The sequence below is a fragment of the Dasypus novemcinctus genome, chromosome 4 (genome assembly GCF_030445035.2).
Source record: "Dasypus novemcinctus isolate mDasNov1 chromosome 4, mDasNov1.1.hap2, whole genome shotgun sequence".
Lineage (NCBI taxonomy): Eukaryota > Metazoa > Chordata > Mammalia > Cingulata > Dasypodidae > Dasypus > Dasypus novemcinctus.
In genome coordinates, this window is record NC_080676.1 from 7,047,230 (window position 1) to 7,074,364 (window position 27,135).

Consider the following 27,135-nt stretch of genomic DNA (forward strand, 5'->3'; position numbering starts at 1 on the left):
CTGAGGACCCCTGGTCCAGAACCCTTGACCTATATACTCCCCCCCATCCCCATCCCATAACTCAATGTTATGAGTTCTTCGTGAACACAAGAGAATAACTACAATAGTAAATGTACTCTGGTCTGTGGTTACAGTCCCACCTTGTGTTTGTTCGTTCCTCAGTCTTGAGGGATTTGGGATGGTGTCCAATTTGATGGCTTCAGGCTGCGTGGGAAATGTGATATTACGGGGCAGAGGAAGGAACTGTTTTGCTTGTAGGTGTAGATACTCCCTGTATTTTGGGATGGGACTTTTCCATCATCATGGTTTAGACTTGTCCAGGGCAAGCCTGCAGAACTAGAAAGCTATTCTGATGAAACCCAGGCATTCCTAACGCTACACCAGAACAGGCCAGGCAGACACACTGCTAAGGCAGGTCGCCCTTCTGCCTTGAGTGGTGAAACACCGACTCTTTCTGGTGGCAGAAAACCGGGTTCTGCTGTCCGGTTCTGCTAGGCAACCTCAGGCACACAGCCGGTTAAAAGCTTTGGCTGAGCCACAGTTTCTCCACCTGTAAAATGGAGATATCAAGACACTGGAGGTTTGGGGCAAAGACCGAGTGAGAGAAAGAACGTATACGCGCCCTTCAACCTATGTACGTGACTCCAAACGCCAGCGTCCCGGCACGGGGACAGCCGAGCGCCTGCAGTACAACGAGCGCAGGCCGGGCGGGTCACAGCCCCGGAGCCAGGCTCCGCCCCCGAGGCTCCGCCCCCCGCCAGCGCCAGGTGGGGTCGACGGATCTCCTTTGCGCATGCGGAAACCGCTGCCCGCGCCCACCTCTAACCCAGGCTGAAGAGTAGCTGCTGTTTCTGAAAGGGCGATTCGTAAGGAGGTTCCTCGTGCGATTTCCCTTTGCGCTCCCTTCTTCCGCCCCTCTGGTACCTCAGCGGCGTCCGGAGCGTGGCCAGGGCTCGTCTCTCCGCCGGACTTTCTGCAGAGGTGACTGCCATTGGCCCGAGAGTTCGCTGTCGAAAGTGCCGGCCCCCGCGCCGGCGCCGGCAGGAGCCGGGTGGGAAGGCTCAAGATGGCGTGCTTGTTGGAGACCCCAATCCGCATGAGCGTCCTTTCGGTGAGTGACCCGCTGCGCTCGCCCGCCTGTGCGGGCGCCGGGCCGTCCCGCACCGTTTCCCCACGCGCTTTTGGCGCTCCTCCCGGGCACCACCCTCTGGGGCGGCCTCCGGCCTCAGCCTGGGGTCGGGCAGTGAGGGAGGGCGAGCCGTTGGGGCAGACGCGACCCCGGCCGAGCCTGAGACGCCTCCGACTTCCGGGGCTCGCACTCGTGCGGCTTCCCGGGGCGGCGTGCGCGGGCGGGCCGGGTGGGCTCGCGCGGCGGCGCGGCTCGCGCTTCTCGGAGCCTGGCTCTTGGCCGCGCGCTGCCGTGGGGCGGCGGGCTCCGTCCCGAGGCTCCGGCAGGCGGGGGTGCGGGCTCCTGGGCTCCCCGCCCGCCCCCTGCGGCCTCCCGGCTGCCCGCCCAGGTGTGTGTCGCCCCCGTCGCGGGCGGCGGCCGACCCCGGGCTGCGGCGGGAGCTGCTGGCCTCATGGCAGCGCGACTCCCCTCAGCCGCGACTTCTCTTAGGGCGTGCGGTTATTTAAGCCACTTTGCTCAGGAGGTCTCGGTTCTGTTGAAAGGGAACTGCACGTTCCTAGTTCCAGGCTTTTTTTTTTTTTTTTCTTTTAGGGGAGGCAGACATTGAGAAAGCAAGATTTCCCTCTTATTAAAAAGAGAGAACATATTGCCGTGCCAAGAAGTCATACCTAGTCTTTTAAAAAGATTAAGAATAAAGACTTTCACCGTGTTGTTCTTGAGAGATCCAGGACCAGGGATGAAAGTTAACAGTAGATAACTTAAAAGGGTTTTGCAACCGATTCGAGCTGTCTCGAGACCGGCGCTGAGAATGGTCGGTCTACCTGTGATCCATTTGCTGTTGTTGGAAACAAGTAGGCAATGTTTGGTTGACGGTATTTTCGACTTGTGGCTGGAAGCCACTCTGATACTGAGAGGGTAGTTGGAATCTGACAGCAGTCATCTATATATATTCCTAGAGTTTGTGACTCCAGCCGATTTTTTTCCCCCTCTTTCCTGACTTCTCCCACAAACATACCTGTCTGAAAGCTCCAAGGACATTTATGATTCTGAATTAGAACAGTATGGTATACTGCAACCTCAAAAAGCCTTAATAATGAAATAATAATTTGGAGTCCTGTCAACAATCTTATCCCCTGAATCACTTTAGCAGTACCTTTTCCTTAAACAGCAACTGGGGAAAAACTGTTCACCTAAATATTGAATCAGATTAACCCATTACTCTACCTCTGACCGTATACCCAGGAATCTTTTATGGGAGAGCAGACCAGTGACGTTTCTCTCATAGTGTTCTAAAAAAGGGGGGTGTCCTCAGTTCCCCTTTAATTATTTCATTTAGATTTCAGTTATCCATCCTTCAATTTACCTGAAGGTTCTTTACTTCTTTTCATTGTTAATTAGTATAGTACATATGATTGAAAAATTTCTTTTCATTTCTTCAGTAAATAACATGTCCTGTTTAATTTTATTCAGAATCTTCTTGAAGAGTATTCTTTACTTCTAGTTGGGATTTGCGGTAACCCTGGTCTCACTGGGGGCACAGTCCAAAGTCATTTCCTGGTTTTTCAGTCTTAGAACCTTGGGAAACCAGAGCCTTGGATAAATGACTTAAACTGTCAAACTTATGTGCTGACTTGTGTCAGAACTGATTTTACTAATTTAAAGTGAAGGTTGTACTTTCAAAATGCTATCCAGGGCACCACTTTTTGGAGTACAAAGTGCAAATGGAGCAGGAAATAGTTATCAGAAATTATCTTGAATAATTCATTCCTTTAATAAGCTTATTGTGTACCAGTTGGGTACAAAGCCCTGTATTGTCTACTTTAGGGGAATTCAAAGATGGAATCAGTCTTCAAGGAGCTTAGTAAACATAATTTGAACAAAAAGGAAATAATATAGTTTTAAAGGATTTCATCCAAGGCATTTGAACCTTCTCCCTGAGGGCTCTCATTCTCTCTCCTGGCCCTAACTGTGACTGACTCAACACATCTACTTCTCCTGCATCTAATCTCACATCTGCAGTTGTGTGGATGTCACCCAGCACTTGCAACAAAACACATTCCTTCTCCTGATAGAAGGACTTAGTTATGACTTCCCATTTCTGTTAATGGTACTATCTTATACTGCTCACTCACTTTTAAATCTTCTGAATCATCTTTAACTCTTCCCTTTCTCATGGCCCTATGTCTAATCAGTCATTAAAGTCTGCTGTTTCTTCATTCTTAGTGTTTCTCATATCTTTCTGTTCTCATGCCTACTCTCAGACCTTATCATTTTGTGCCAGCACTACCACAGTGTCCTTGCAATAATTTTTATTGCCTCTAGTGTCTTACCTCTCAGTTCAAGTCTATTATCCATGTTAATTTCCCTAAAGAAAATTTTGTACATACCACTTCACTGTTTTCAGTTCTTTAGTGGGTTCCTATTGCCAAAAAGCTGAAGTTCATATTTGGCTTTGGATTTAAGAGTATCCTTTGCATAAACCTCCTATTTCTTAGAAATTGGCTTTCTTTGAAGTGATTTTGACTTCTTCCAAGCCCCAGTAACCCTTACTGTCTGCCCACATATTTGTACAAATCAATTTAGCTTTAAATGGATACCTATGTATTTATTTTGAGCTTCTCTCATTTGCTAGGCTTAGCATTGGGCTCTGGGAATACATTGGTGAGTTATAAAGACCTGTCTCTGCCCTTTTGGAGTTTATAGCCTGTTGAAGAGAGTAGGTATCAAATAATCACACATTAGTTTGTTTGTGAATGGTGATTAGTGCTATGTCAGAAAAATAAAGGTGCTGTGACAGCATGTAATAAAGGATCTTGATTTAATGTGGGGCACAATGGGGAGAAGAAGGAATGGTTTCCTGAAGAAGTTACACTGAGCCGAGAGTTGAAATATGAGAAGGAGCTAACTAGAAGTAATAGAAGAGTGTTTTTAGGCCAGGGGAATTGCTATTGCAGAGGCCCTGAGGCTTTTAATAATTATTCCATCTTACCTTCTCAGAGAGTAAATTAATTTAAAGGTAAGTGCTTGACATTTTATTCTTTTTAATCCAAATTACTACTTTAGCACTATGTCTTACAGTCAATAAATATTTGATTGAATTGTTTTGGGGAGTTCAACAAACTCTCCCGCTCTCTTTCTAGACTGTACCTTGAGCACTGTACCCCTCTTTGGTTTGTACTTGGCATGACAGCTTTACCCTTTTAAAAAATTTTATAAATTCTTCCGTGTTTCCAGAATTTATGGATTATTTTACATTGGTTGAATTTTTAGAACCTTATTTATTTTGAAATAGTTGCAGATTCATAGAAAGTTGTAAAGATAGTACACAGATGTCCCTATGTACTCTTCACCCGGTTTCTCCCATTGGTTACATCTTACAGTACTATAGTACAGTCTCAAAACCAGGATTTTGATATTGGTATATAGTGTATATCGTTCTGTATCATTTTATCAAAACATGTATATTCATGTACCATCACTGCAGTCAAGATACAGAACTGTTCCATCACCACAAAGATCTCCTTAATGCTATCCTTTTATTGTCATACCTATCCCCAACCACCACGTCTAATACTCCTAGCAACCACTTATCTTTTCTCCATCTCTTTGATTTTGTCACTTTTGATAATATTTCATAAATGGCGTCATACATATGTGACTTTTTGTTATTGGTTTCTGTCACTCAGAATAATGCTTTTGGGATACATGTTGCATCTATCAGTGATTTGTTCCTTTTTATTGCTTGGTAGCTTTCCATGGTATGGACATACAACAACTTGTTTAATCATTCACCTGTTTTAGGACATTTTGGTTGTTTCCAGTTTTTGACTATTGCAAATAACTATAATAATCATGTTCAGGTTTTTATATGGACCTAAGTATTCATATTTCTGAAATAAATGCCCAGGAGTACAATTGCTTGGTCATACGGTAAATTTTTTTTTTAAACATTTATTTTATTTATTTCTCTCCCTTCCCCCTATTATTGTCTGCTCTCTGTGTCCATTTGCTGTGTGTTCTTCTGTGTCCACTTGCATTCTTGTCATGAGATACCTGGAAGCTGTCCCTTTTTTTGTTGCATCATCTTGCTGCATCAGCTCTCCATGTGTGTGGCGCCACTTCTGGGTGGGCTGCGCTTTTTTCGCGTGGGGTGGCTCTCCTTGCGGGGAGCACTCTTTGTGCATGGGGAACCCCTACGTTGGGGACACTCCTGCGTGGTGCGACACTCCTTGCACGCAGCTGTACTACACATGGGCCAGCTCACCACACAGGTCAGGAGGCCCTGGGTACCGAACTCTGGATCTCTTATGTGGTAGGCAGACGCTCTATCAGTTGAGCCACAACCGCTCCCCCATATGGTAAATTTTCGCTTAAAGTTTTAAAGAAACTGTTAAATTATTTTCCATAGAGACTGTACTATTTTACATTCCCATCAACAATGTGTGAGAGATCCAGTTTCTCCACATCCTCACCAGCTTTTGGTATTGTCAAATTTTTTTATTCCAGCTGTTGTAATGGGTGTGTAGTGATATCTTATCATGGTCTTAATATGCTTTTCCCTAATGATTACTAATGTTGAAAATTTTTTATTGCTTATATGCTATCCATGTATCTTCTTTGGTGAATTGTCTCTTCATTTCCTTTGGCCCTTTTCTAGTAGGATTATTTGCTTTTTTACTGTTTTGAGAGCTCTTTATATATTCTAGATATGAGTCCTTTATAAGATAGGTACTTTGCAAATATTTTCCCCAAGCCTTTAGCTTGTGTTTTCATTCACTTAACCATAGGCAAAAAATGAATCTTGACCTAAACCTCACTCCTTATATAAAAATTAACTCAAAAATGAATCATAGATTTAATTGTAAAGCACAAAATTAAAACTTGAAAAGTAACAGGAGGAAATCTACAGAACATAGGACTTGGTGAAGAGTTCTTATTAGATATAACACCAAAAGTATGACCTATAAAGGAAAATATTGATAAATTGGGCTTAATTAAAAAAAAAAAAGCTCTGTGAAAGATCCTGTTAAGAGGATGACTTCATTTTACTTTGGTCATTTTCTAAAGGTATCAGATAGACAACATAATAAAATGCCTTGAAATCACACCATAGACTGATATAAATAGCTAAAGTGCTTGTTAATTTTAATTACCTTCGTTATAATCTTTTCACAAGAGCTATTATGCCTTTTTTTTTGACAATCAGTTATTAGAATTCCATAGACTATTCCCTAGATATTCCTTGATTTTCCCCCCTGTTCTTCATGATGATGAGCATCTTGTTGTCCTTGCCTGTAGCTGTATATTGATTTGCTCTCTTACATGGATAACTGACAATAACTAGAGAACATTTTTCTGTGAGCTTAAACTTGATTGTCTTATAGGCATAAATTTGACCTCCTTTGGCTTTTAGTAATAAATTAAAAATAAGATCTGAGCCAGCACATTTTAAAGTTTGCTGCTAGTTTACAAAGTACCAGTAAGCACAAGGTATGTCAGAAGTTAGTCCTAAAAGAAAGTAATTGGTATGAACTTCTTAATCTTTGTGGTAATGGTAAAGAATGGGAAATACTCATTGTATATGTTTCATGACATTTTACTGTGTCATAAAGAAAGATTGTTAGGTGAATTCAGACAGTGAGTGCTCAAGAACTCTTTTAAACTTTATCAAGAATCAGAAACTTGTTAGTGTAGAGCGTTCACATTTTACCTGGAGATCTAGCCATCCTGTGACCTCCCATTCTCATGCCATTTTAAATACCTAGTGCCAGAAGCCAGGGATTCCAGTGATTCTGACTCATATCTTTTTTTGTGTGTATTTTTTTTTCTTTTATTTTTGACTCTTATCTTTTGATTGCTGATTTGACAATTGTTTTGCAGTGCTACCTGTCATCTTGGCTTCTGGGTAAAGATATGGTATTATCAGATAAAAGAAAATTCCTGCTACTTCTTGGGAATTGGAGAAAAGCTGCCTTCACTGAGCAGTACTGCTTATGATCACTGGAACTATTAGATAGGAATTAAAGATAACTCCAAAAAAATTGTTTTATATGGACAGCCCACCCTTGTCACTTTGATAAAGGAAAACCATTTTCACCTTGTTGCATAAAATCAGAATAAAGAGCTGTGTTCTCTGGCATATTCTTATAATAGAGTTATTGGGGGAATGATGAGATAGTGTTATGCTTTCTGTTAAGAATGAAAGGTTGTGGTCCAGTGGTAACTTTCCAGCCTTTAGGATCTATTAATACTTTGAGATCCTTACTAACTGGAAGTTGATTATAGAACACATGCTTCTTTTGCCTCAAGAATGTATTAAAGAGGGAAGCGGACTTGGCCCAATGGATAGGGCATTCGCCTACCACATGGGAGGTCCACAGTTTAAACCCTGGGCCTTCTTGACTCCTGTGGAGCTGGCCAATGCGCAGTGCTGATGCACACTAGGAGTGCCCTGACATGCAGGGGTGTCCCCTGCGTAGGGGAGCCCCACGCACAAGGAGTGACCCCCACGTCCAAGGAGCATGCCCCGTAAGAGAGCTGCCCAGTGCGAAAGAAAGTGCAGCCTGCCCAAAAATAGCACCGCACACACGGAGAGCTGACACAACAAGATGACGCAACAAAAAGAAACAAGGTGCCGCTGATAAGGATAGAAGCGGTCACAGAAGAACACACAACAAATGGACACAGAGAGCAGACAACTGGGGGGGAAGGGGAGAGAAATAAATAAAAAAATAAATCTTAAAAAAAAAAAAGAATGTATTAAAGAATATGTTGGGTTGTCAAAAAACTTTAAGTGGTGACTGATTGGATAAGGAGCGAATAAGGAAGAGGAAAGAGTCAAGCATGATTCCCAGGGTTTTTACCTTTGCACCTAGGTGATATCATCTACTGAGATCTGAGGATCAAGAGATGAATATGTTAGGGGAATGAGGAGTAAAAATGGATTTAGTTTTGGACATGTTGATTTTGAAAAGTTCTCAGAACATCCATTTAGAGTAGTCTAATAGGCAATGGGATATAAAGATTGAGTACTTAGCTCTGGAGTGGTGAGGAGTATTTAGGAGTCATCGTCATATGGATCAGTGATTTTTAACCTTTTAAGGATAGGGTTTTTGATACTCTTTTATCCAGAAAAGCATACATATGCCTAAAAAGACATATAATATAGAGGGATTCTTAGATTCCTTGAAACTTACATTTCAGTCCTAGGTTAATAACTCCTTTACTTTACCATTCCAATGTCAACCAGTCACAAAAACATATATAAGAAATAAAATTCATTTTAAAGCATTTTGGAGTGGAAAAATTTGTAACAAAGTTTTAAAACTCATGTAGGGTACCATGTGGGGAACTCGTCTCTGAAGAGCCATAATCTCTTGCCCAAAGTATGTCAGTGATCTCCCTGAAGGTGTTCTGGGTCCAGAGAAGGGCTTCGTGTAGCAGGAGGTGTAGCAGGCCTAGCTGCAGAGCTGGTTTAGCTTGAGAGCCAACCTAGGATTTGTGTAAGTCTTAGTAAGGCACTTGTGGGTTTGTGCACAGGCCAAGTGGGATAGACAGAGATTGGAAGTGGCCCATGATATTGGCATGGTTGTTACAGGCCACAGTGTGGATGACAAGCCAGACCAACCCTGAGCAGTGCAATACGTCAGACAGATCCCAAGCTGTACTATAATGGGAAATCTTAGGCATCAACTCTTAGCTGCAGGCTGAGGTCTGAATCTGAGTCAAGCACCATGGATAGCTCCAAGGCCAGGATGTTGTCTCTAAGAAAATAAGCCCTCTGAAGCAAATAAGGCCCTTTTAATCTGGAGGCAGCTCTGGCCTGTCAGGACAAAACCTCTTCTGGACTTACCATGAAAGATGAAAAGTGGTACTCAGGAGCTCTAAGTCATTACATGATTGCAGCCTTGAATAATAATTCCGACTTTTCTTATGGTCCAGGACAATACTGCACCCATGTCTGAATAGCCTGACTCTAACATTATTTCAGATTGAAAAGTAGGCCTTTAAATGCATCCCAGTGGATTTCCTTGGCTATCTATTGATCTTGGGAGGCTTCTAAATGAGCCTGAGTTAACCCAGAGAATATTGAAATTTTTGTAAAATTCTCATAAGTCTTGTCATTCTTTCGTGCCTTTCAGAGATGGTTCTTGCTCCCTCGGACTTTTAGGTAATGCTGTTTTGCATCACAGATTCTTTGTTCATTTACTCTTATCTGGAGAGATCTCTTCTTGACCCTCAGTGTTCAGGCATTCTCATCTACACTGAAGAATAAGGAACTGAAGTCTCAGTAAATGAATAGAATTTAATATTGTGAAGAAACCTTTAAGATCTCTAGACCTGGATAACTCTTTGTGGTTCGTACCATATTTAAAAAGGGTGAACACTGGAAATGCCTAGTTAGAAGCGTGAATACTAAATTGCTTCCAATTTGTGACCACCAAAGCATGTTGATAGTAGTTATTAAAATTATACAAGGAGGGAAGCGGCTGTGGCTCAATCAGTTGGGCTCCCGTCTACCATATGGGAGGCCCTGGGTTTGTGTCTCCAGGCCTCCTCGTGAAGGCAGGCTCGCCCACATGCTGTGGAAGAGCTACCCTGCCTGCAAAGCGCCACAGAGAGCCCACTAGCCCGGAGGCACCGCAGAGAGCTTACTGAGCAAGGTGACGCAACATAAAAGGGAAACAAGAAAAAAAAAAAACCACAGAAGAGCACACAGCAAATGGACACAAAGAGCAGATAGTAAGCAAGCTGCAAGGGGGGAGGAGAAATAAATAAATACAGACACAGAAGAACGCACAGTGAATGGACACAGAGCAGACAGCACGCAAAAAAGCCACAAGCGGGGGATATTAAAAAAAATTATACAAGGAGTATAAGAACATATTATCACATTAGGAATGCAGAACGCTACAGAAAAAATAAAAGCTACTCTTTACATCCCTTTTCATACCACTGTGCTCTGGATTTTCTGTTATGGAAAAAAAATCCCCACTTTGTATGAGTGTAAAACGATGGAATCTTTGCCTGGAAGAATCCTGCAGATAGTCTTTAGTTCCATGCTTATCGTGTTTTGTTTTATTTTTTTCTTCATGCTTGTCATTTTTTATTATGGGAAAACAGAATGAGAGGCTGGTGTCAAACAGATCTACAAACTCCCACATAAAAAAAAGTGTGTGTGTGTTTTTTTCATGTACCGCCTTACCTCTTAATTTATTTTGAAACGCTATGAGCATCAATTAATTTACTGTTTGTTTCTTAATAACTTCTCTTATGTAAAGTGTGATTACTGTCTTTATTGAGAGGCTGAAGTGGCCTCTTATCCAAGTAGGTTAAAAATTTTTATATAATATGTATATGGTAGTATCTTCATGGTTAGATTATATTTATGAAATTAAAGAAGGTTATATTTTAGGAATTTCAGTTGCCATAAGCTTGTTACTCTCTACGTTGATGAAACCCAGCAGAATTGTGAAATGACATTTTAGAAACTTTCCAAAGTTGAGTACTGGATGCTACAGAAAAGCGGGGGGTTGGTTTAGTCTGGGGTGATAGGGTGCTGTGAACCTTTAGAAATACCAAAGAATGAATCACATAGGAAGAAATTTAAGGATAAAAATAGTTTCAAAAATACTTACGTGAAGGGGTGAAATAATTGAATGTTTTAAATCAGATTGAGTTCTAATGGGACCAGAAGTTTACCAAGATTCCAAAAAAAAAAAGAAAGAAACCAAAATTTTGGGTTTAAAATGGTGCTTAGGTGGTTTTTCTTTCCTTTCCCTTTCCTTTTCTTTTTCCCTTTCCCCTTTTCTCTCCTTTCTTTTCCTCCTTTTAAAGGCAAGTGGAAATTTTGGAGTACATAGGAAGGGCTTGATAGCGGTCTGCAAGTAAAAGGTTAGTCTTTGTTGATGGCAGCTTTTTTCATGTTGTTCCAGAGGAAGGCAGATTTTTTTTTCCTCTCTAAGGAAAATTTCCCAATTTCCTAAGAATTATGAATGAATTGTCTGATAATTAATTTTGGTTAGTAGCAAAATCAACTCTCTGGCAGAGAAAAACTATCACCAAAACTCTTTAAGCAACAGTAGGTGGTATTTAAGATTTTGTGACTTTCATTGTCTTACAGATAGAACAAAGGGGGCGGAAATTATTTGAAATTAAGGCACTGTGTAATAAAATGCTGCTTTTAAAGTACTGGTTTCTAAAATTCTGGATTGTGGCAGCCCTAACCTCTCTATGGACAAATATAACACTTCAGATGTCTCTGGGCTTTCAAATGAATAATTGTGTATTTGAGACTGATCTGAGCCTTTCAGAAAATTGTCAAAGTGACAGAGAAAGTATTTTTTGAACCTGAGGCATCAGAAAACCAAATTTTAGTTTCAAATTGTTTGGGGGATGGGCAGTAGGTTCTGGAGCTCTCCGCTGACTGGAGCATTAAGTACTGTTTTAATCAGTGGTTTCCAGCCCTATCAGACTCAGTAGCCCACCACCTGCTTGTTTTAGTAGAGAAGTTAGGAGTTTACACAACAGTCATGCATAGCATACAGGATTCCCATATATCAGCCCACCAACAACATCTTGCATTGTTGTAGAACATTTGTTATAAATGATGAAAGATCATTGTCATAATATTATTGCTAGCAATAATCTATAGCTTACATTTGGTGTATTTTTCCCACAAACATCCTAGTATAAATACCGTTATTAGTACTGTATATTTGTTATAGTTCATGAGACAATAGTCTCATATTTGTACTGTTAATCACAGTCTCTCATATACCACTGGGTTCACTGTCAACACCCCTTTTTATTACAAATATTTTGTAGTGCCTCCTTGGCTATCTTGAAATGAGATGCATAGATAATTTAGCTATCCTTACATGTAATTTTTTTTTTTAGAGTTGACATAGTACCCCAGCTATATTAAGGGAGAAGGAGCAGGAAACTAAATAATAATACCATTTAAATGCTTAAAAGCTTAGGTACTGCTATACTAGAAAGAAGTAATAAAGAATATAATATGCTTGAAAATGTACGTAGTTTGGCTGTGAATGTGACAGATATGTTGTAATAGTTACTAAATACAATAAGTGGGGTTTTTTAATGTGACTTTCTGAAATGGTGTTGTTCCCAATAAGACCAAGTACAAATTTTTATTCATGTGAGAGTTGCATTCTTGGAAAATCAATTGTATTTTGAATCTGTACGAAATATTTTTGTGTTTATATGTAAAATGAAGTTAGATTCTAGGCTCAGATAATATAAAAGGGTTTTTTACCTACGTGATTAGATAGTGGAAAATCTTTGGTGACATGGGCCTATTCTCTCACACATTGCAGTGCATCTGGCATCCCTAGTCTTTCCCACTAGATATCAATAGCACCTGTTGTCATTTTGACAGCCAAAAGTCATTTCCAAAGATTTACAAAATGTACGTAAGGAATGTAATGCCCCTGGTTAGAACTGATGAAAGCGTAGGGGCTTTCTGAGTGCTCTATCTGAATATACCTCCCTCTTTCCTGCAGTTCTTGGCCTTCCCCCATCTCCCACCCAAGTTTTTGACAGTGCAGTTATAGTATGAGGACATGGAAACAAAAGTTCTCCCTATAGCATGTATAACCTTGTAATATACTATATCACTTATTTATTATGCTTACTGCTTTTTGCCTTTCTTTCCTCGCTGAATTGTAAGCTATACAGAGGCGGGCTTTTTTTCTCTCTCTCTCACTTGCCTAGAGAGTACCTTCATAGCTGCTTAAATATTTGTTGACCGAATTAAATAATAGAGCTTCAGCACTTTTTATACTCCCAACTTTATACTGTATTGTCATGATACAAAATTGCACTTTATTTCTCAAACACACCATTTTGTTTCAGAACTCTTTTGTTTTCTCTCTTGTTCTCTTTACCTAGCATCTTTGTCTTTTTTCCCCTTTTTCACCTGACACATTAAACATTAGTCTTTCGGATTAATCATCCCCACTGTTTTGACATCATGCTCCATCCCATCTCTGACTTCAGTTAATAATGTCTTTGCATGAACTGTGTTTTTCCCGGTGTCCACCTTTGTGATTGCTGGTTTTACTCAGTATTGTAACCTCCTTGCTTACCTGTTTCCTTCCTTGAGGGCAAGGAACTCTGTCTTCTCTCTCTATTCCCATAATCTAGCTTAATACCTGGTAAATTGGAGGTACCTACATGTTAAATTTAAGTTTGAATAGATTTTAACTTCCTAGAGTTCAGACATTTTTTTTTTGTTTGCGTTTCTTCCATTTCTCTCCAAACTAGGATTTCCCCTGGCATGCTGAATGATGAAAATTAATGAGTGGTCTTATCTTTTTTCCCCTACAGACACTTCCCCTTCCCCCTCATCTGCCCCTCCTCTGTAACCTCTAATATGTTTTCTGACTCTGCAAATTTGCTATTTGTCGTCATCTTTTATTAGTGATATCATAAAATATTTGGCCTTGTCTTTCTTGCCTATTTCACCGAGCATAATGTTTTTGAGGTAATTCTGTGTAACAGCATGTTTCATAGCTTTACTTTTTTCTTGTGGCCAAATAATATTCCATTTTGTATATATACCACATTTTGTTTATTCATTATTGATGGACACTTGGGTTGCTTCCAGCTTTCGGGTGTTGTGAATAATGCTGCTATAAACATCTGTTTGCAGTCCTGTTTTCCGTTTCATTGGCTCTATATCTGGAAGTGGGATTGCCAGGTAAATTGGTAATTCTATATTTAACTTTTTGAGGAATTGCCATGTTGCTTTCCCATGGCTGCCCTGTTTTACATTCCTAACAACAGTGCACTAGAGTTCCAATTTCTCTATATCCTCTCCAACACTTGTTATTTTCTGTTTTTTAATTAATGTCCTCCTTGTGGGTGTGATATGGTATCTCATTGTGGTTTCAATTAGCATTACCCTAATGGTTTTAATAAACAAATCTTTTCATGTGTTTATTGGCCATTTGTGTATTTTCTTTAGAGTAATGTCTATTCAAATTCTTTGCCCATTTTTAAATTGGGTTGTTTGTCTTTTTGTTGTTGCATTGTAAAAGCTCTTTATATGTTCTAAATATTAAACCCTTAATGTATAGTTTGAAACTATTTTCTCCTATTCTGTAGGTTATCTTTTTAGTTTCTTGATGATTCTGTGCACAAATTTTTTTTTTTTAAGATTTATTTATTCCCCCTCCCCGCCCCCCTTGTTTCGCACTTACTCTCTGCTTTCTGTGTCCACTCGCTGTGTGTTCTGTGTCTGCTTGTCTTCTCTTTAGGCAGCACTGGGAACAGATCCTAGGACCTTCCGGAGTGGGAGAGAGGTGCACAATCTCTTGCACCACCTCAGCTCCCTGGTCTGCTGCGTCTCTTATTGTCTCTCCTTTGTGTCTCTTTTTGTTGCATCATCTTGTGTCAGCTTTCCATGCAGACCAGCACTCCACAGGTGCCAGCACTCTGCTTGGGCCAGCTCTCCACTTGGGCCAGCTTGCTGCTCGGGCCAGCTTACTCTCACGAGGAGGCTCCAGGAATTGAACCCCTGGACCTCCTATATGGTAGATGGGAGCCCAATCGCTTGAGCCACATCCACTTCCTCACAAATGTTTCTAATTTTGTGGAAATCAAATTTATCTACTTCTTTTGTTGCTTATGCTTTTGTTGTCATATCTAAGAATTAATTGCCTAATCTGAGGCATGAAGATCTGCCCCTGTGTTATCTTCTAAGAGTTTTATAGTTTCAGCTCTTATATTTAGGTCATTGATCCATTTTGATTTGATTTTTTTGTATGTGATGTGAGGTAAGAGTCTAAATTCATTCATCTGCATGTGTACTTAGCACCTTTGTCACTACATAATGCCCTCATATGTTAGAAATAAACACTACTGCATTTTTAAAAATTTATTTTATTATTTTTCCCCATCCCCCCCTTGTTGTTTGTGGTCACTCTTTGTGCTCTGTATGTGTTCGTTGTGTTCTCGTCTTCTTTTTGGGAGTCACTGGGAATGTAACCTGGGAACTTCAGTGTAGGAGGGAGGTGCCTAATCACTTGAGTCACCTCCCCTTCCTGCTTATTGTGGCTCTCATTGTTTCCTCGTTGTATTTCTTTGTTGTGTCATTGCAATATGTCACCTTGTTGCGTCAGCTCACCATCTTCCTCATCTTTAGGAGGCACGGAGAACTGAACCTGGAACCTCCCATAGGTGGGTGCCCAACTCCTTGAGCCACATCTGTTTCCCAAGACTACTGCATTGCAATGAAATATACATAAAGCAAGACTTTAATTAAATAAACTTAATGCAGGCGGCAGACTTGGCCCAGTGGTTAGGGCGTCTGTCTACCACATGGGAGGTCCACAGTTCAAACCCTGGGCCTCCTGACCCGTGTGGAGCTGGCCCATGCGCGGTGCTGATGCGCACAAGGAGTGCCCTGCCACGCAGGAGTGTCCCCTGCATAGGGGAGCCCCACGCGCAAGGAGTATGCCCCATAAGGAGAGCCGCCCAGCGCGAAAGAAAGTGCAGCCCGCCCAGGAGTGGTGCCGCACACACGGAGAGCTGACACAGCAAGATGATGCAACAAAAAAAGAAACACAGATTCCTGTGCTGCTGACAACAACAGAAGCAGACAAAGAACACGCAGCAAATAGACACAGAGAACAGACTACTGGGGTTGGGGGGGGAGGGGAGAGAAATAAATAAATCTTAAAAAATAAATAAATAAACTTAATGCAATTTGGTATTTTCTTATTAACCTTTAAACTATCATTCATTATTTTAAACTCATCATTTATCCCAAAACTTGACTTGAACACTAATTTCCCCTAACCCTTGAGTTAAATCCCATTCATAGCAATCTAGAACGTGCAATTTGGCATTCAAAACCCTTCCTGGATAATTTTTTTTCCCAAATGGCAATGGTTTTAGTTATGGGTTGTCTGTTTATTTAGAGGAGCATTTAGAGACTGTTCTTATTTGCCTTTCCAGATGTCTCACAGTTACCTGAGCAAACTATAAGTTGTTCCTCCTTTTTTTTGTACTACTAAAGAAGAGTGAATAGTAGGTTGACCATGTGGTGCAGTTCATCTCTGACACTCTTGATTTATGTGTATAGTTCTGTAATACATGTTTACTAATAGTATCCTCTTTCTCTCTTAAAATTATCCTAGTTTGGATGATAAGTGGTATATTAGTTATCTGTTGCTACATTACATGCATTAAGCTTAGCAGCTTAAGACAGTATTTAGAGGAGTGGAGGTAGCTCAGTAGTTGAGTGCTGGCCTCCCAGGTATAAGGTTCTGGGTTCAATCCCTGGTACCTCCTAAAAAGAAAAAGGAGTGTGAACAGAGACAATGGACAATAGGAAATATCAATAATATAATTGAAGACATTTAATTTAAAATGTTTTTTAAAAAACCACGTTTATTATCTCACAGTTTCTGTAGGCTAGGAATCCAAGCATGGCTTATCGGGTGCTTCTGGCTCAAGGTCTCTCATGAGTTTGCAGTCATGGTGTCAGCCAGAGCTGCAGTTCATCTGAAGCCTCAACTAGAAGAGAATTGATTTTCAAGCTCACTCTTCATATAATTCAGTTCCTTATGGCTGTTGGACTAAGAACCTCAGTCCCTTGTTGGCTTTGGTCAGGGGCTTCCCTCAGTTCCATGCCTGTAGACTTCTCCACAGGGCAATTGCCAGCATGGCAGCTGGCTTCCGTCAGAGTGAGTGAGAGCGAGGGAGCCGAGTGCCCAGGCCTTTGTAACCTCATTTCTGAAGTGACATCCATCACCTCTGCTGCATTCCATTTATTAGAATCAAGTCACTAGGTCCAGCCCTCATTCCAGGGAAGGGAGTTGAACAAGGGCACGGACACCAGGAGGTGGGGACAGGCTGCCTATCATAGATGGTCACATAATGAAAGGGAAATTTCTTCTACATAATACTTCTCCACAGTGGAATGCGGCTCATCACTTGTCTCTCTTTCTGTTTTCCAGAAGAAATTTGCTTCAAGCTTTTGTCCTTCTTTTATATGATAGTACCTTTGTGGTACACACAGTAGAATCAGTTCTAGAATCAAAATTTTTAGAATTAACCCTTAATTCACAAATTGGTGTCCATAGACATTGTCATTGGCTTCATTACAGCTTTCAGTGTGTAAAATGAGTTTGGAGCCGGGTTTCAAGGGCTGGCTAGCTCATTTGTTTGATGCCCTGTGCCAAGAGGCGGAGGTCATAGATCTGACCCTGGCCGGTGTAGCTCTCCTTCATGGGCACAGACTGTATGTACCCTGGGCTTAGCCGGCAGCTTGGCAGACTTACTCTGTTGATTGGGAGGATGCAGGACTCACCATGCATACAAATCCCATCCAGTTATTGGAAGCTACAGAAAGCCGTTTTAAAAGGCATTGGTTTTTTTTTTGAAGGAAAAGTGAAGCCATATCTTCGAAGGACAGATCATTAGAGTCCCTCCGTGGGCAGAAGAGAAAATGGAACCCCAGTGGTTCTCATATTTTTGAAGTAAGTCCCAGGGCTCTGGGTGCCCAGATCAAACTGTCCTTTCCCAGCCTCCATTCTGCTGTTAGCAAGAAGGAAGAAAGGCCCCAGAATTCTCTCCACCCTTACCTTCCAACCCTCACAGCCTCACCCCCACTCTTTGTGTTGAGACCTCAAGGATTAAGCTCTTGATTTCGGTTTACATTAACTGCCACAAGAAGCCCGCGTTCCTCGGGTCATTCCCCATTCCTGTTCAGTTCTGTCTGACCGCTTCTCTATCTAGATTCCATACTCCTTTTACTGGACTTCCCTTTCCTTAGCCTCTTCTCTGAACATTGCCTTCATCTTTTTGTTTAGACTGAAACTGGACTTGTCCTGCCATGATACTTCCTGCTTTCTCCTGCAGCCTTCTCAGCTTCTGGCTCCCCCCAACCCCTCCTACAACTGGGCTTCAAGGTGAGGGTGGTGGTCCTCCTTTCTCTTGACTGTTTCTAGAAATCGCTCTGCCCTCTCAACTTGAACTTTGAACCTCATCAGATTCTACCTTGTTGTAATCATCTACAGACCTCCTTGAATCATTTCTTTTAATATTTTAAAACAATTCCCTCCCCCCTTCCCACCCTAGATGGCTTCCTCATTTGTCTGCTTGTTATCTGCTTGCTTCTTTTTTTTTTTTTTTTTTTTTTTTTAATTTTTTTATTTTTTATTGACTTTGTAATAATATTACATTAAAAATATATATGTGAGGTCCCATTCAACCCCACCCCCCCACCCCCCCTCTCCCCCCCCCCCAACAACACTCGTTCCCATCATCATGACACATCCATTGGATTTGGTAAGTACATCTTTGGGCACCTCTGCACCTCATATACATTGGTTCACATCATGGCCCATACTCTCCTCTATTCCATCATGTAGGCCCTGTGAGGATTTACAATGTCCGGTGATTACCTCTGAAGCACCATCCAGGGCAGCTCCATGTCCCGAAGATGCCTCCACCTCTCATCTCTTCCTGCCTTTCCCCATACCCTTTGTCCATTATGTCCACTTTTCCCAATCCAATGCCACCTCTTCTATGTGGACACTGGATTGGTTGTGTCCATTGCACCTTTATGGCAAGAGGAGGCTCAGATTCCACCTGGATGCTGGATGCAATCCTCCCATTTTCAGTTGTAATCACTCTAGGCTCCATGGTGTGGTGGTTGTCCTTCTTCACCTCCATCTTAGCTGAGTGTGGTAAGTCCAATAAATCAGATTGTAGGTTCTGCTTGCTTCTTTAGAAGGCACTGGGAACTGAACCTGGGACCTCCCATGTGGGAGGTGAGTGAGTGCCCAGCCACTTGAGCCACTTCTGCTCCTTGCTGGTTGTGGCGTCTGCTCCTTGTGGCATCTGTTCATTGTGGTGTCTGCTTGTCTTTAGGAGGCAGCGGAAACTGAACCCAGGACCTCCCATGTGAAAGGCGGGCACCCAATTGCTTGAGCCACATCTACTCCTTCTTTAAGATTTTTAGCTCTTAGTCCCTGGTCACTCTTTCTAGCATTACTTCTGTAGTATGTAGAAGTTTCATAACCCACGTAGGTAATTTTTCTAAAACTCTGGTCTTCTCCAGTGATCATATCCACCATCCTACCTTGAGGTATTTGTTCCCATGGTCATTTCTTAGACCTTGACCTTACCGATAACTAAAACCCCTCCCTAATTTCAATTTTGAGCATCCTGGCCACCACTTTCTGTCTTTCCAACCCACTCCTTTTACTTCCCCCAACTCCACCAATCTTTCAGTCTCTGTTACCTACAGTTTATTAATCCTACCATTTTTTCACTGGCCTTCAGTGGGTCCCTTATTATAATCACACCCTTGCATACACTCAGCTGACCCCTTCCTCTTTTGCCATCCTAACTTGGCACAACTTCAACCCTACAACTATTTTTCTCTCTCTTCAAACTGCCCACATTTCTTCCTCCATTTTTACTCTGAAAAATCAAAAAGGAATGTCCACAAGGTCTCAACACCATATCTGCTTAACTGATTCCATGTTCTACTTATCAGTAGATCCCACTGCCCCTCAATTATTGATGAATTTTAGAAGTTCTTTTCCCTCTTTCATACAGCATCAATTTTTCTTCTCTATTAAAAAATTTCCATCAGTGAATAAATAGGCTGCAATTTATTACACCTTAAAAAAAAAATCTCACCTGACCCCACATCTCCCTCTAGTTGCTGTCTTATTTCTTCATTCCCTTTTACAGTGAAATTTTTTGAAGCATTGTACAAACTTACTTTCTCTAATTCTCTTCTCCCATTCCTTTTTTTTTTAAACAAATCAATTTTTTTGATACACAGGTTACTACATGGGCAGCTCAGAGGATCATTTTGCGTGTGTGTGTATATGACCAACCCCTTTATAGATTGTAAGCTTCTTAAACATAAATTTCTGCCTTAGTATCCTCTTGTACCTTCTTTGGCACCTATCATAGAACTTTGATCAAAGGCTGTCTGAACTACGTAATTATGGGCCACCTATCTGTTAACCTTTTGTATTTTGTATTTGTGGTCATCTCTCTTTCCTCCCTTCTTTTTCAGTACCAGCAACTGGTGTAAGTGCACCGGGTGTCTATTCTTAAACATGTTCTGCTGTCACATGGTCTATGGCTGTGGTTGTAACTCTGATTCCTTCTTTCCTTGTCCATCCTGATTAAGTCTTATTCATTTCCCAAAACTATCTCCTCTAAGAAGCCTTCCCCAGGGGAGCAGATGTGGCTCAGGTGGTGGAGCAGCTGCTTCCCATGTATGAGGTCCCGGGTTTGAGCCCTGGTACCTCTTAAAAACGAATCACCTCTCACTGGGGAGTGGATCTAGCTCAGCACTAAAGCACCTGCTTCCCACGTATGAGGTCCTAGGGTCATTTCCCGGTACCTCCTAAAAAAAAAAAAAAAAGAAGCCCTCCAATTCTCCCACTTTATTTACTTCCTTTTTAGCACTGCTTTATGTTGTATATACTTCCCTCTTTTTAACAATATAAATTTTTTTAAAAAGATTTATTTATTTTATTTATTTCTCTCCCCTTCCCCCCTCCCACCCCAGTTGTCTGTTCTCTGTGTCCATTTGCTGTGTGTTCTTCTTTGTCCGCTTATGTTGTTGTCAGCGGCATGGGAATCTGTGTTTCTTCTTGTTGCGTCATCTTGCTATGTCAGCTCTCCATGTGGGCGGCGCCATTCCTGGGCAGGCTGCACTTTTCTTTTGCGCTGGGCGGCTCTCCTTACGGGGCGCACTCCTTGCGCGTGGGGCTCCCCCACGCGGGGACACCCCTGCGTGGCAGGGCACTCCTTGCTCGCATCAGCACTGTGCGTGGGCCAGCTCCACACGGGTCAAGGAGGCCCGGGGTTTGAACTGTGGACCTCCCATGTGGTAGGCGGATGCCCTAACCACTGGGCCAAGTCCGCTTCCCTATACTTTTTTGTATTCTATTAGGGAACACAGCTATAATAGAATATGATTTTTTGAGGGTAGGACCAGTGCCTTACTAAATTTTTTTAAAAATTTAGTGCTTTCCTCAGTGCCTTGCATATAGTAGGTACTCAGTTAGTGCTTGTTGAATGAACCAGACACAGAGCAGCAAAGAGTTAGTATTAATAGGTGAAATTTAGGTTGTCTAAACTACAGGTCTTAAGCCCACATACCTTTTTTTTCTTTTAACCTCTTTTAGAGGCAAGAGATGTAGAGCTGTGGGAAGGGTTGTGAAAGGGAACAGTAAAATCAAAGACCAATCCCTGGATAGTAGGGAGGCTAGGAGTCTGAGGTATTCAGAAGAACCTGACTGTATTACAAAGCCAGGAAAGCACGTGAAATCAAATGGAGTGACAAAAGGCACCTGTCTGTATTAGAGGAATACTATTGTCAGTTTTACCTGGGCTTTTGTTTCTTTGATATATTTATACAGTTGTGTGCGTCCCTACTTAACATTCAGCAATCCACCCTCTAGGTAAGGATCATGGGGAACCTCATTTGTAAACCAAGGGATTAGGAGTCTTTCTAAATCTGTTTCTGTTATTTTGAGGATAAATTCAGGCTTTAAGCTCAAAAAAGCAGACTCTGTTAGCAGGTCCTTTACTTGTATTCTGGTAGGCGTGAGAATTTTTATCAGTGTTGCTTATTTACTTCCACAGTTTGTTCTTAATGAGGTGCATACTGAAAGGGGGTATTTGACCCATGAGACTGTTTTGGTAAATGAAAATATGCTTTGATTTTGGGTAACTGTCTGTCATCAGGAAACTAGAGTTTGTATAGTTTTTCTCTAGAGTTAGTTTTGGTGACATACAAGTTTAAGTTGGTACTATATCTTGACAATTACCTATTAGCTCTTTACTGATTTGGGGTTCTGGGTATATTTGAAAAGTTATTTCTTCCTCCCTATAGCAAGTTATTGCTAATGGGTGACAGTACATTAGCATGTTACAGCAGGTGTCAGAAAGAAAGAGCAAGGAACAAAAATCCCTTTTCTGTGGCTCTTAAACATACATTCTTTGTTTTAAAACACATTTAAGTAATGAAAATAAATATACCACACACAAAAAAAACTATTACAAGAAAAAACCTATAGAACGAACCCCACCATACAAATGAAAGGAGGTAAGTGCCTCTCCCCTTGCTCTTTCTGCTCTAGCTGTCCACTTCTCCCCAGTGTTATCCAATTCAGACAAGGTGATTCTGCTGGACCTGATAACTCACCCTAATCCTTAATTGTTTTTCTGTCACAGAAAGCCTGACAACTCCTTTATTGTGTTTTTACCCTTATTTCTGCTGCCAAGCAGTATAGCTCCTCTGCTTCAGTCTGAGTGAAGGTCTTTCTCTTGTACCAGGACTATTCCTTATAGATAGACTATTCCATGAATTGCACCTTTTTCCCACGGTGAGAGCTAGATTTCTCTTCTTTAGTGGTTACCAAGCAGAATCAACATTCCTATCTGTTATCCTACATATATGACATCCAATAGTTAATTAAGACACTTAGCTTGATTTGTAACACATATTTGTTGGCAAAGCTAGCAGAGCTGACCACAAAGATCCTACTGTCTAGATAGAGGTCTTTAGTGAGAAACAGGTGTCTTCCTGTCCTCATCTTATTATTTATCTTGTTGACACAATTTTTTCTCAGCATGTGTTAATAATTTACAAAATGTACTTTGTCTTTTCCTGTATGATTTTCACTTTTAAATGAATATTTGCGTCTTAATTATATTGACTTCCCAAATTCTTCTGCCACTTTCAAGGCATTGTAGAACTTGTGATATTCCATGGACTTTCTTATTTTTGAAACTGGATGTTCTTGGAAAAATATCCATCTTTTGCATCTTGAACTAAAAGAACATTGTAGTTTCCAACTGTTCTGATAACAGAGGGAGAAATTGCCAAAGTGTTACATATCATAAGAAGGCATAATTATATGCCTAAATTATATGCCTAAGTATTTTAAAGAAGTTTTAATGCATCTACTTTAAGTTAGATCATATAGCTGTTTGATGTTGTGGGTGATGCTCTGAATTTGTGATTTGCATGGCTTCAGATGTCATAATTTTTCCCCCACTTTCTAGGAAGTAACAGCTAGCAGTCGCCACTATGTTGACAGGCTATTTGACCCAGATCCCCAGAAAGTTCTACAAGGTGTCATGTAAGTAGTATGTATTTAAGAGTCTATCAAAAATTCTTGTTTGTTTTCATGTTTGAATCTGCCAAATATTATGATTCTGAAAATGCAGGGTTTTAAACTTTTTTCTTCCATTTGGCTTCTTTTTGGAAAGGCTCCTTGACATTCATGATAATTTTAATGCTGTCTGTAGGGAATTGACTGTGGGTATTTGTTTAACAACATGGTTAGATTCATTTTTTTAATAGAATATTTTGTTTTATATTACTTGTTTCCTTTTGAGAACACTTTTGCTACTTTAATATCCAGTAAAAGCAAGAAAATAAAATTGGATGGTCTTTTGTAATTGGAAAGGAGTGAGAAAATAGGTCAGTAGCTTTTCTCCCCCTAACTCAAGGTTTGTCTCTAAGGTTTATGTGCACCTCCTAGTGATGTTTTTAAATATCAGAATTTACAAAGGAGTATTGGAAAATTTAAATAAACTCTTGATAGCCTAAATATCCTTCTTTTCTCTAAAATTCCCTCATATTTAAGGAAAGGAAATATTTTTAAGCAGCATACCCAAGGCAATTGTGCTTGGGCACAATATAATTAGGTGAGGCAAGGTGGGATAAAGTTTCCTAATCATTGAAAGATGAATCCCCTCTTCTTTTGAGTTTCAGATTATTGTGCTCTTACCATATTATTCTAAGGAAGAAGGTCTAACTATTGTTGGCAGCCTCATCTAGCCTAAGGGTCCTGCAGGGTTGGGGAATACCAAGGAACTGACCTTGCCAGGGGAGGAACTCAGGATGAGATGCATCTGGGACAGCACAAATTATTTCTTCTTCTCTTACTGTGCTAGTGTCATCAGTCAGAAAGTACCTTAAGTTTAACTCTTGCTCAACCGTGGCAAGGCTAGGGTATTTTGTTTACAGAAGTTTCTGCTGACTGCAACTCTTTGTCAAAGCCAAAAAAAACAAAAAAAACGGTATGGTAGAATGGTAGAATGGATGTCTTGGAGATGTGAATTTGTAAAGAAGAAGCAAGATAAAAGTGTGCAGGTCTGCTTGGCTATTCATATTGAGCTGGAAGGGGAAGATGAAGAGCTGGATGGTAACCTACCTGGGATACTTGATACCTTATCTTCACATCTTCTCAGTTTACCGAAACAACAAGAAATGCTATTGTTTTTGTAGTATGTTAACTTTACCTTTGTTCCCTTAACTAGGGGTCATTATAGTGTTTTAATCAATCCCTTTTTAAACTAGTTTGATTATGACCAGGAATAGAGGTACTAAATCCATCTGCTAAATAAATCAGTTTCGGTTGTACTTGTACACACTACTTATTTGAAAGGATGAGCTTAATTCTCCTTAGACAGGCACACACTTTCCACACACAGCCAGATAACTCTGTTATATAGATCATCTTAATACCACTTAACTTTCCTGAGTAAATAGTTTAGTTGATAATGTCAGACTCATTAAGTATTCAATAAGTGATAATAGTAAATACTGCCACTACAGTTATTTAGGAGAAAGCTCAATGTATCATTCAAGGATTCTGCTTGATAGAGTTGTATTTTGAGTTGTATCTGATATGAAGTAACTAATTCAAGTGTTACATGTCAATTGGAGAGATTTTTCCATTTACCAAAGAACACAGTAGCTCTCAAAAGTTGGTAAAATATTAGATAAGGAGTAAAAGAATATGGGGAAGAGTATATTATCACAAAGCAGTAAAGATGCAGTTTGATAGCCGTAGGGCCTCTTTAAAAATTACATATCAGACACATTTAGCTGTTAGCCAGATAGATTTTTTTTTTTAAAAGTGGTTTTGTGAATTGGAATGAAAAAAGCATGGGCTTTAGAGTTGGACACTGATAGGTTTAATTCCTGATTCTGACATTTCCTAGTGGGTCCTTTCCTAGCTCTGTACTTGGACAACTTACTTTAATTCCCTGAGTCTCAACATCATGATCTGTAAGGGAAGAATCTCATTAGAATTAATTCAGAAATGTAAAATTCAGTGCCTTATATGTTACAGATACCCACCAGTTAGCACCTAAGTGGTTTGTTGTTATTGACTCTAATTAAAAACTTCAAAAAAATGACTCTTTTCAGAAAAAGGAAAACTCAAAAAAATACCAAACAGATAAAACCATATAAACTCAAATAGAAGAGGGACTAGAATTCTTGACTCAGACAAGAATGCAAGTGATAATAACACTTTCATTCCAGTAAATGTGATTGGTACTTTATAATACAAAATTAAAATCTGTTTATAGTAGAGCTAGACTCATTTATAATTTCCCTACACATGGCTCTTCTGCCCCTTTTATTTGAACCTATAATTAGCACCTATACTTTTTAAATATATGTTCCAGACATTTAAATCTTTGGTCAGCTGGTAATGCTGGTTGAGCCCTGAATCTCAGTAGTGTCGTAACACCTGCTCTCCAGTTCATTGGACTCGCTCAGGACGACCGACGAAACAATGATGAGTAACACCCATCCCCCAGAAAGTGCAAGCAATACAGTGCCGTCCATCTGTTCCACAGAATCTAAGCCCCTCTCAATCGGAAACAGAGTTGGCATCACCATCCCTAAATCCTCAAGATTGAGGCATGAACAAACAAGTAGAGTTATTATTCTGGCAGTGGAAGAACTTGTGTGCAGACTCCATCACTAGCTCTGCATGAAGTTGCAGAAGCAAGGGGAACCAGGTTTGCTAAAGTAATTGTGGCGATAGAAATGTGTTAGCCTCAGGAACTGCTGGGGCGGTCTAGTCTATCCTAATACAGTGTAAAAAAATAAATAAATACAAATTTAAAAAAATAAATAAAAGAACCTGTAACTCTGATATAAAGACAGTGGCCACCAGAGGTTTTGAGGGGAGGGAGAGGGAAGAATACTTAAAACATGGGGCATTTTGGGGACATTGGAATTGTCCTGCATGACATTGCAATGACCCATACGGGCCATTATACATTTTGTCAAAATCTATAAAATTATGCAGTGCAAAGTGTAAACTATAAACTATAGGCAGTGGTTAGTAACAATGCTTTCATATGTGTTAATCAATTGTAACAAACATACCACACTAATGAAGGGTGTTGTTAATGGGGGAAAGTGTGGGAGGGAGAGGGGAATCCCTCTATATTTCTGATATAGCATGTGTATAATTAAAGCTTCTTTCAAAATAAAATTAAAAAGAAAAAAATTGTTTATAGTTTGAAAGAGACAGATCAGACAAAATCTTTTTGCTTGATTTCAGAGCAGAGCTGGCCTTATGGAGGTATATGTATAGTGTGATTTGGTGGTTCTTTTCTCCCAGATAGAAATATTTATTCTTTCTGACCTGATTTTTTCTGGAGTTAATCACTGTCTGAAAGTTTGGAGTTTTATTTAATTACAAGGTTGTCTTTTAAAATGCAAATACATTAAGATTTTTAGTAAACAGTTCTGATGTTTAATGTGATTTTTCAACAAAGGAACACTCACTGACCAGGTAAAATAGTCTTTTTTGGTATAAAAGAAGTTCCTCTAAAATTTATGAGTAGGAGTGTGATACGGTTCTAACTCAGATGAGCAGATTAGTTACAGACCATGAGGAAAACGTATTCACCTGTAATTTCTTCAGCTTTATTTTTCCTTCTAGTATATGTTTTATGTTTACAATCTTGAGAAAAATCAAATGTTGTAATATAGCTAGAAATATGATAAAACTCTGGTTAGCTTATAGCTAAACTAGTTGTTAATTATTTTATGTTTCTCCAATTTGCATATTTGGAATTCAAAGCTGATTACTTCAGCCTCTGTCCTTTCCTTCCTTTCCTTCCCTAAAATTACTAGGCTATCATTGGTTGTTTACACTTTGTGGCCACCTTGT

General features: G+C 40.3%; 1 protein-coding gene and 1 non-coding gene across 8 annotated transcripts in view; both read left to right on the forward strand.

The window, feature by feature from the left end:
- Positions 1-769: 769 nt before the first annotated feature.
- ARMC8 (armadillo repeat containing 8) overlaps positions 770-27,135 on the forward strand; it is a 116,959-nt gene continuing 90,593 nt past the window's right edge. For 3 of the 7 annotated variants that reach the window (XM_058295018.2, XM_058295019.2, XM_058295022.2), the window contains exons 1-2: positions 836-1,111; positions 23,210-23,286. In XM_058295018.2, the coding sequence (XP_058151001.1) occupies positions 1,067-1,111; positions 23,210-23,286 (122 nt within the window). In that variant the 5' untranslated portion in view covers positions 836-1,066. Of the gene's footprint in view, positions 1,112-23,209; positions 23,287-27,135 lie in introns of all 7 variants that reach the window. The other 4 variants (XM_071214516.1, XM_058295020.2, XM_071214517.1 and 1 more) reach the window with 2 other exon arrangements.
- Positions 25,917-26,049, forward strand: LOC111763036 (small nucleolar RNA SNORA66). The gene has a single exon (XR_002795999.1). It is a non-coding gene; the product is annotated as a small nucleolar RNA SNORA66 (small nucleolar RNA).